The 11,092-nt window shown below is 37.5% G+C and overlaps 1 protein-coding gene across 10 annotated transcripts in view; it reads right to left on the reverse strand.

The window, feature by feature from the left end:
- Nucleotides 1-10,077, reverse strand: part of spir (spire type actin nucleation factor) — a 212,838-nt gene extending 202,761 nt beyond the window's left edge. For all 10 annotated transcript variants that reach the window (XM_089727154.1, XM_089727152.1, XM_089727151.1 and 7 more), the window contains exon 1: nt 9,531-10,077. In XM_089727154.1, coding sequence (XP_089583280.1) covers nt 9,531-9,795 — 265 coding nt within the window. In that variant the 5' untranslated portion in view covers nt 9,796-10,077. The remainder of the gene's footprint in view (nt 1-9,530) is intronic.
- Between the last annotated feature and the right edge of the window lie 1,015 nt (nt 10,078-11,092).

An 11,092-nucleotide genomic window follows, 5' to 3' on the forward strand; every position in this document is an offset into this window, starting at 1 on the left:
ACATGAATAATTGTTTTATAACAATTGACTTCATGTACCTGCCCACTTTCTATGACATGGTGGTTGGTGGTTTGGAACAGCGGAGATGAATGAACGAACATAACTCAATGATTTTCTATATCTAAGATACAGTTTATTTGTATCCATTAGGTAACGGCTTCGCTGTGGCACTGATATTGCTGACGTCCATGAGTGACGGTAACCATCCACCACCAGGTGGACCGTATGCTTGTCTGTTTACAACGGCAAAAACATAATGCCGTGTAACATAGCAATATTCGCGCTGCGTTACGTCTTCTGTTATGGCAGTACGCTTCATGAGCGATTAAGAAACGCATGTGAACGAATTATTAAGATCAAACAAACAGTTTTGAACAGTGGGGTATATCAAACAGGTACATGACCAGAATTTGCAAACTCTTAAATAAAATATTTGTTGTACTACTTGGGACAAGTGCGTGATTTTTTTTCCTAGCGTGTAGGTGAACTCTCGGGGCTCAAACCAGGAGGCGTTACTAACACTGGCCCTAACAAGAGCAGTGCTTCGCGGAACGGTGACCGGTGGTTGAGGTATCTAAAAGCATCGTTGCGCGTGATTCAGTCATTCTTTTTCCATCCAACTCGAAAATATCGAGATTTCCGACACAAGATTATACGCGTGTAGCTTTTAAAACATTTGATAATAAATAGTATACGAATAGGCTTCGAATACCAATCCTCCTTAAAAGTGATTCTCCGTTTGAGCACGTTTTTATTATCTTAGTACGATCATACTTACAATACGTATGTTTGTTTATATGTAACAGAATCTTTGAACGTCATATTCACCGACTTCAAAAGTCCGATTGACTAGAATTTTTTTACACACGCATGGACAATACATGTAATATATTATAACCTCGCTCTAATTTGCTGACCAGTATCATAATTTGATACTGATGATATGACAAGAGATAGAAATACAGAAACGAATTGTTTGTTCGGTTTCATGTTTAGGTGTGTTTTTTTTGAAATAGTCAGAGACAGTTAGAGTCGTCGTGGCCTAAAGGATAAGCCGTCCGGTGCATTCGTGTTGAAGCGATGCACTGGTTTTCGAATCCCGCAGGTGGGTACCAATTTTTCTAATGAAATACGTACTCAACAAATGTTCACGATTGACTTCCACGGTGAAGGAATAACATCGTGTAATAAAAATCAAACCCGCAAAATTATCATTTGCGTAATTACTGGTGGTAGGACCTCTTGTGAGTCCGCGCGGATGGGTACCATCACCCCGCCTATTTCTGCCGTGAAGCAGTAATGCGTTTCGGTTTGAAGGGTGGGGCAGCCGTTGTAACTATACTTGAGACCTTAGAACTTATATCTCAAGGTGGGTGGCGCATTTACGTTCTAGATGTCTATGGGCTCCAGTAATCACTTAACACCAGGTGGGCTCACAGCACGTCCACCCATCAAAGCAATAAAAAAAAACATTATATTATGAAGATGAAACTTTGTGTACATAATATTATCAAGAAGCGGCTTTAGTACGATCACAAAAGAAGCTTTGATACGCCGCGTGTTTACATTCTTGCATGGATCTCGATAAGCTTTTTAAGTTTTAACATAACTTAAGCTAGTTCTTGTTGAGTTCAATGGTCTTGAACTTAACATCGTAAGAATGGCAAGTAATCTACAGCTTGTTAAATTCTTCACAGCTAGCTCTGCTTCTACAAAACTCCTACCCTCCTCTACCTTATTACTGGTACTGATAGGTCCAATGCAATGTGTAGCTTCGAGGTCAGATCTTAAGATGTTTATAGGATGTGTATGAGCTTTAAAAACATATGAATCTTAATCGGAGCGTGCACTTGTTTGCCCAATAGTTACCTAGTGACAAACTTTACATCAAAAGAAGAGACACGTCACGGATCTTCACAAATAAATTTCTACGGTACATAATAGACAGTAGTGAAGCACCGCGTAATGCAAGCAGTCTATTTCTAGCAGATTATTACATAACACAATTATAGTGTAACACACTAGAATACTTGTGAATACCTACTAAGGTATAAAATAAACATTTCTTCTGCCGTGGTTCTGTGTATATTGAACGCACAGTTGTCGTGTGCGTATTTATTTTGCTGTAGCAATTTCAGTCCATTGACATAGCCATTGACGTATAGGGCTGGTACAAATATTTGTGAAATCAAAATTATATCAGTACGAATAAATCGAAACTGAAAAAGATGCTATTAATAGCCTGTCTAACTAACAATTAGAAGATATCGTAATGCGACAGTTAGGACTTCAACTTTATTTATCAAATTGGGCGGGATCTCGGCGTATAAATAGCCACGAATATCTCGCTGCCGAGCATCGGGACTGCGATACTTAGCAGGCACGAGCTCTGGTGGACAATGCTTGAACAGACTATGTGAGAGAGAGAGAGAGAGAATGCTTTTCTCTTCCAGTCTGAGGTACCCTAAGTGTTTTGGGTCTGCTGGTTTGTGGACTGCAAGGGGGATCCAAAAAGTCGAAAGGTAAATTGCTCGAACGGTACGGGCTGGCGACGCCATCTAGGCGAGCTTTGGATAGCCCACCGGCCGAGAGACCCGGCGGTCGTGGAGCCGACAACCGCCTATTTGGTGTCCCATGGCGATAGGATGGCGATAAGCAATGCATTCCGCGCAATACGTTTTACCTTGCTTTTCGGCTCACTCAGTTGAGTTCTGCCTCATCAGAGGTTCGGAAACATGTAGGCAAAATTAGGTTAATTAATTAGTCTAACACCAACCGACATCACCTACCTCACCTACCAACCCCAATACGAAAGTATTTTCTCCTTACCCAAAACAAGCATGAAATATTCATCAAACTTAAAATATTTTCAAAAATTACAGACGTATTTACTAGAATTCAAAAAAATACATAACGTTATTCTTATTGATCTCGTAAAAGGTAAGCCTTGCATGTTACTGCAACATTTTCAAGTCATAGTTGAAGTTTAAATGTGAACCCTAACAGTTACTGGTAGTCCCAAGTGAAAAGGTAAATATGAAGGTGTCATTCACTGGACAGAGCGATAAAAAATTAACAGAGAAACATTGCTCCTTCCAAGAAAATCGGAGACAAGCAAAAACAAGACTGAACTTTATGCCAATGATATAAAGTTCAAATTGATGAACTTATTAAACATAAAATCGATACTATTGTTGTGAAATAGGGAAGGTTTTTTGCTATCGGAAGCCATTCTGTGGAATCCGGATTTTTTATTGACTTTTTCGAAAAGGATTCCTATGTAAATCGGTTTTTATTCGCCCACGCCAAAGGAGCCGATACTAGACTTTTATTTGATAGATCCTTTAATTCATTGGATGTTTTAAAATTTATGACGGGGTATTTAAATGTAGGTCGCAACGTGAACAATATCGACATTGCATGATTTACTTTTGGAATTCCAAAGCTATATTAATGTTTTTATGTAATCTCACAAACACTATGGTGTGTGAGCAAATATTATTATTATTATATCACATATAATTACTATTTTTAATTGCCATTACTGGCCGTCGAGTTTACCAGTCACCTGATACTAAGTAGTTGCGTCGCTCACGGATACTAGCCTAGAAAATCCCACCCCTGACTGAGCCTTTGCTCGCTCACCTGTCCTGGTGAAACTGGAAAGGCCTCCCGGCCACCAGTATTCTTCAATCCTAAAAAAAGGATACTAGCTAGGGGCACAGCGCAGCCACTGTCTACTCCAATTAACCTCGTTTGTGTAACTTTAAAAAAAACCTCCCCTCCTCTGAGATATTGACGTAATTGTTTTTCTAATCCATCAGTGAGTTGACGCTACTTGTGTGCTAACAAAAACATATTATATTAAAGTAGCTTCATTGCATTCCTTCTTCGCTCATCAGTTCGTTCCATTATCAAAGCCTTGTTTCATTTCACGCTGTGTACAAGTGACTACTTCTTCATTAGAAACGCAACTTTCTCCGATTGAACTTGAGAACACAACAGTAGCAGCACACCATTAATTTAAACTTTTTTTTTCACAAACCAACGGAGTATACTTGGTTTCACATTGAACTCGATCTAAAAAAAAATACGATTCAAACCTCCCGGGACCGAGACCCGTTTCCCACGCCATCGCAACGGAGCTCAGAGACGTCGGATGGCTTAGTGACAGAACAATACAAGCCCGCATAAATATTGCCGGTACGAGCAAAAAGTATAGGAATTACAAGAGCACTCGGTACTGGATAGTCGACATAGCGATCGTGCTGTAATTTAAACGCCACGTCATTAATTAACTTTTTTATTTACTTTTATAAATGGCAGACACCTGAACGAGATGCCGGTTAGAGGAAATTAAGATCAACTCATAATAGAGACACGTTCTGTCGAAGAACTAGTTGTGCAAAAAAAAACAATTGCAAAAATCTTCCGAGTAAGAAGATGCTTTTTTGATTGATGAAAAATGCATCTCGCATTTATTGTCCTAAGACATTTAAGAGCCGACCAAGGTATATTATATACTCGTAATATAATAATTGGTGAAAATTAATGAATCCCTTCTTGTTTCGTTATGCTATGCTATGACTTGCAACCAACTGAGTCAAACCAACAAACCACTCACTTTCTCAACGGATCTTCTCAGTGGATCGTGAGCACGGTGAGTCAGATCCAGTAGTAGATTCAGTGAAGCACCGCTCTTTCTTGGGCAGATATTAGCAAAATTCTATCATGCCGTGAGCTCGCCCGTCAACCATGATGAAGCCAGAATATCACCACGCCATAATCGCCACGAGGCTACTAGTAGTCAGGTAGGAAAAAAAATCTATAACTTGCGTAACCTTACGACTAAAATAATATCGAAGTACTTTGTTGTATGTATTCAAATGTCAACAGCTGACTAAGTTTTGTTTATACTCGAGAGATACGAGTAGAGTATTCCAATCATATTCATAAAGTAAACATAAATGAGATAATATCGGTAAGCAACGACATCGGAAACGACAATGAAACAATTTAAGCGACTCACTCAATGTATCAGTTAGCACTTACACGATAAACCGTCCTTAGCGCAAGCATGAGTCGCGGCCGTTTAGTTCACACGGTCACGATCGCTGTACATATTTTGACAACGATTAGAGATACGTCTTTTATCCCGGTCGCGGTGTAAACAGAAGCCATCCGGTTAAAGAAGCTACTTACAGACATCGGACCTATCCTATCCTTTAAATTTGTAAAAGACCAAAAACTAGTTAATACAGGTAACACAAGCAGTTCGTAGTCTATTTGAAAAGACGACGGAGTTGCCCGTGATCTTGCGATTATACTTATTGCTTATGTTGCAAGCCAGATTTTGTTTCTTTTTACTTGTGTTCTTTATGTATCTTTTTAGCTTTTGATGTGTATTGTGTGCCTAATAAAAAAATATAATTTTTTTTAAAATTACCATGTTTCGATTTTAGAGCAGAAATTCCTCGAAAGAATTTTGTATCTAACTAATAGCTTTCATTCAAAATGCAATATAAATAAATCCGCATTGTTTTTCTCACACATGTCCACGATTTGTATCCTCTATTTTATCGTTAAACTTGTTGGACATTCATCATATTATTCATATTATTTTATATTAAACCCATATTTACAATACTTTTACGGTATTTCGAAAAAATATTGGAAATTTTTTTATTATACAGAATTACGTTACCCGTAGTCTAATTTATTCAGTTACTACTTTTTTCCTTTAGTCCTATTTTAGAATTGACATTTGAATGTCACGCAACAATTTGAAGTTACCTTCAACAGATGTTATGTTTATTAGAGTGTTTTTTCTTGTTAGTTTGTCATGGTATTTCCGTCACAGGAATTCAATGTCTTCTGAAAAGCAAAGTAAGTAAAATATCCGAATCATATTACGTAGAGTACACAACGGCGGATCCAGGGGGGGCTCATGGGGGTCATGACCCCCCCCCTGAGCTAGTTCCAGGACTTGAACTAACTTGGACTAATTGAAGAACATCATGTTTTATTTATTATCTATTGTTATCAAAATTAAATTATAAGTTCTTAACTTGCCCACGACTATGTGACCCCCTCCTGGCGCCAAAGCTGGATCCGCCCTTGAGAGTACACGCCTTAAGGATTCATTATTAGTCTGATTAATATAGCATATAGGACGTATAAAACTTGAAATAGGTCGGCAATAAATAACCCAATTGATTGAGTGCGCATGCAAATTTGTGAATTGCAAGACAATAGACCCAAACGAGGTGTCAGTTAATGATTGGTGTCCGACACTTGTCTAACCTAGATTCTGAACGTGTAAGACTCGATGATATTTATTAATGTAAAAAACAATATCTCCATTTAAAATTGAAGAATCGATATTTATATATTCGTTCAAAAGAAATTATCTATTTTGTCGTTTAGAAAACGTGATGTTTAAATAGATCCCAAACAATGAAACCGTTCGTTATTGAATTTCGTGAAGGTAAGACGAGTATTTAATTAGTATAAAGAGAATCTTTAGTAATTACTAACGATTGAACTTTTATTTTTCTTTAAGGTGATAAAACTCAAACATTGCATTCGTTTGCAATCAATTCAAGAATATTCTTGAATTGATTGATATATTGATTGATATAATTAAATCAAAATAATACGACAGGAAGATTCAGTGTCATATTAAATTTGTTCGACGTAACGACAATTTAATAGGTGCCGTGTGTGTGTACAAATTCTGCTTTGTCTGACACGGGGTGAAGGTCGTTTCACGATAAGATTAATGACACAAACTCTTACGAAAATAAGCCCCTTAAATTGTGTGCCTAAGTAGTTATGTCTTTCATAACGCAATTGTTATTTGATAAATCAATGTTTCTATTAATAAAAGATAGTTTTTTAAGTCCCGGTGTCGACAATAAATATTCGTTTATAATTTGACGCGAATTAATCCGTCTTTCGTCTTAAAATGAAAAGTAAGATTTTAATGATTTTTCAATAATTCTAATGTTCTATTTGGACAAACGAGCTCACAGCGTAATTTTGATGACAATCCCAGATTTTCATAATACCTTGAAAGCCTAGTCTACCGTTTCCATTCTGAGCTGCTTCAATGGAAAATTTCACAACAAAAATAAAAGAATGTACTGCGCATAATAATGCCAGTGTTTTGTGAACACAAAAACAAAAAAAAAACATTCCCATTAAAAGTCACCCGTCACGTTCGTAACGACAACGTGAATGCGCTACCGGCGCCACTCCGCCTACGTGACGTGTGTGACGCGTAAGGCTATTCACGAATGGAGCTGGGCTCGCGGACCCTGCCGGAATTACGGCTTCATAACTTTTGATGTCATACCTGCGGTAATCGATTTGTGTAACGTCGTTAATCGCTTATGTAATTTATTCTTTGAGGCTAAATAAACTTCATTAAACACTGGAATATTTTTTGTCCCTACCTATTCGCTGGTAGCTTAATAGGCTTTTACAGCTTCGCCCGGACGAGTAGGTGTACCCAAGGGCTCTCGACCTGACAGAATTTGCAAGACCAGCCCTAAGAACAGCAGTGCTTCGCAGAATCTACCACCGCATCGAAATCGCGACCCACTGAGAAGATCAGGTGAGAAACTCAGTGGACTGTGTCTATGGGTATTATTTTAATCATTGACTTAGTGAAATGAATCGAAATGATGGAGGCGGAGGGGCATTGAAAGAAAATAGTTTCATAATGATTGGTACATGCTTCTATTCAATATAGAATTTTACTCATTATTAGTGATTTAATTGGTGATAGTATCATTATAGTATATTAGTAATAACAAATTTTATTAGTGGTGGTAAGTGAAATTAATTTACTATTACTTACTGCATTTTTACTAATAACTTAAGACGAAATCGGGAATATTCAGCGCTAATACTACCACAAAAACAAAGATTCAGTCCTTGTTTTAGGGGAAATGCACAATAAGAGACTAGCGGGCTTATTAAGTTATTGTGCAGTATTAAAGGCATTAAGCATTTCTAAGGAAGTTCTTTACAAATGTATGTATAACTAACTCTTTAATTGTAAAGCTTTTTTATTATTATTTTTTATTGTATAAGTAGATGGACGAGCTCACAGCCCACCAAGTGTTGCCACTCACTTCAGACATGAGATCTCTGTATAAGGTTCTATAGTACAACGGCTGTCCCACCCTACTAACAGGAACGTATTACTCCTTCGCGGCAGAAATAGACGGGTGGCGGCCTGTCTTTCATGTGATTTTTGAATTGAGGTACGATATCCCGTTGTCGCATTGTTTCCGTAACTGCATTGCGTGCGATCACGCGCCTTAGACGCGACAACCAATGATTACAACTTTTTAAATTTAAATTTCATTTCTCGTCATTAATTTACGTCATCTTAAGTGTTTTAAGTAAGTTTAATTGTAACGCAAAATACTTAAATTTTACAATGTTTGCAAAAATAAGCCGTAATCGAAATTTATTTCATTACACATATTATCACTCTTTTTATTGTGATATTCGTGTAATCACACGTTTAGGTATAGAAAATTCTTTGCAAGGTCGTTTACCAGCCAACATTAGTTTGATAACAACGCCTTAAGCTGTAGTCAAATGTAATCATATGTGTTATGTTCTGAATTATCGAACCACAGCCATAAAATATAGATTTAATTGATGCTGGCTACGAAAAAATCGGATGGTCCTCAAAGAGACATTTGATCAGACATATAGATATATAATACTTAGGTATTTATCAAAAATGTTCATGTTGGTACAATTATAACAATTGACGATTGTATTTAGGTACTTAAGTAATTCTTTTTGTATTATTTAATGATGTTATGGTTCGAAATTTCGACTTAATTATTGTTAGGCGGTAATTGGAGTTACAGTTATCGTAACGTCGTCCACCTTAATACATGAGGTCGAAATTGCATTTGAGATATAAGAAACGTACCCTTCAAATCGAAACCACATGGACAACAGCAATGCCAGAGGCACAACCAAGCTACTGCTACCGTCTTCCTGTTGATCCTGAGCATATTATTATACATACATACATAATTAAACTGTTTAGAATAATTATTATTAGTAACCACTTCGAGATGAGAATTGATATTAATATAGGTCTATAGAAATTTCAATAATCGTAAGATTTTATAGGTGTATAAGTAATTCCAAAAACGTAGCTTTTGTACGTAATTTAGACACAAAACATCTCAGGAGGTTTGAAGTGGCGGATAATTATTTTCCCAGCCCCTAAAAATTAACATAAATTCTAGACGTATTTTTTAATAAGCCTACTAATATAATTTACAATATCACATTATGGTAGACGTTAGCTGAACATATCGCAGGATGAAGCTCGATAGTAAAAAATGTTTTGAATATTAAATCATCGTTGCAATCGTTCCATGATTTTTGGTAATTACGTGTTTCTCGATCAGTCTGCGTGTGTAGCGTTGATAAGAGCAATTATTTATAAAATACATGTTGGTCATAAATTTTGTTTTTAATTTACGTACCTCCTGGATGCAGCAAGGTGCTGGGATGTATATTCCCATCTTTATGTAGCAAGATATGCTTAGGCTCGGTCACCAAGTAACAGGTGTTTCCGTCCGCAATGCATCTCTGGAAGCATCGCGCCGACTGATAGCACAGTGCCCAGGCGTGCTCCTCGCTTATGGACGAGTTGAACGCCTCCAGGATCTGCTGGAGGCTGATGCAGTTCGAAGCGTTCAGCGTGAACTCCGTCCCGCCGGTCGCTCCGGCAATACCCTTGCGCATCATCGCGCTCAGCCGGCCGGCCAGCGACCATCCATCCTTACATACAACGTTCACAACACAACACCGATCGTGCCGCACTTTTATTCACATAAAAATTTCTCACAAAAATATAGTAAAACGTGTTTTTATTGTCACCGTGCCTCCCCCGAAACGTCACTGTCACCGGTTGACAAGGGGGTGGTTTGAAATATTGTGTTGTTGTGCTCGCGATCGTTCAGCGCATGCGCGAGCCGCGTCAGTCAAACGATCAGTACGTACGAACGCTGCGGACGTGTGTGGCAGACTGGCAGGCATGCGGCGGCGAGCGACACTCCGCGGTCCGCGCTCGGCTCCCAGCCTCCAAGCTCGGGGACCGAGATGCGCCCTACCCCTTACTTCCTATTTTCCTCGACCAAGCACGAGAAACTTCATATTACGCACGACTATTGGTACTTCGATTTCCCGATCGACTAGCTCCCATTTCGTTTGGCGGAGATAAGATACGAGATAGGTGCGTTTCACAATAATACAATGATAATTCGAACATTTTTATTTTATTTTATTTCAGTACATGTAAACATCACTAATCAATCCATTAAACATTCTTTAGATGACGTAATGGTTTACCAATTAGTTTTAAAAAAAAAGGAAAATCTTTAAGGATCATCGTTACACTCGTAATATTACTTGCAACTTTTAGATAGGTTTTTGCAAAACTCAAAATTTTGTTGAAAATAGTGAAAAATTGAGTTTTCTATTATAATACTAAAAGATAAATGGAATGTCAATACCTAAAATAAATTACACAGACAATTCAAATCAAAGATGAAATACAAAGTGTGTTTAGTTGATGAGTACAAATCAAAAAATTGTTTTGCATTAAAAGAAGTGTAGTCATTTATTTATATTTTAATTCGAAGAAAATGTATTATCTTATCGAACAAATATATGACAATACCTAAATAGTTTCCTTCTATTATAATTTAAAAATCAACACGATTGTGACAAAAGATCATATGATTTACACAGGGATTACACAGGGTGTATTGGAACGGTTCCGGGACAGGAAAATTCTTAGTAAAGTAAATTCATAAATTCAAAGGATAGTTCGAGTCTCAATTGGAAAATCATGTTTTTTTTCATAGCGCGCGATGTAAAGCAAACAAAAGCTGACAGACTAGCGGGACTCTGATACGCACCGATGCGATGGTTAGCTGATTTCTCATTTCATTACGGACACACGTTTTAAAAAAAAAAAAATCACGACATAGCCTTACATCTCTATTCTCAAGCATTTAAACATAGAAAAGACTTAACGTCT

The sequence above is a fragment of the Bombyx mandarina genome, chromosome 04, assembly GCF_030267445.1.
Source record: "Bombyx mandarina strain Sakado chromosome 04, ASM3026744v2".
Lineage (NCBI taxonomy): Eukaryota > Metazoa > Arthropoda > Insecta > Lepidoptera > Bombycidae > Bombyx > Bombyx mandarina.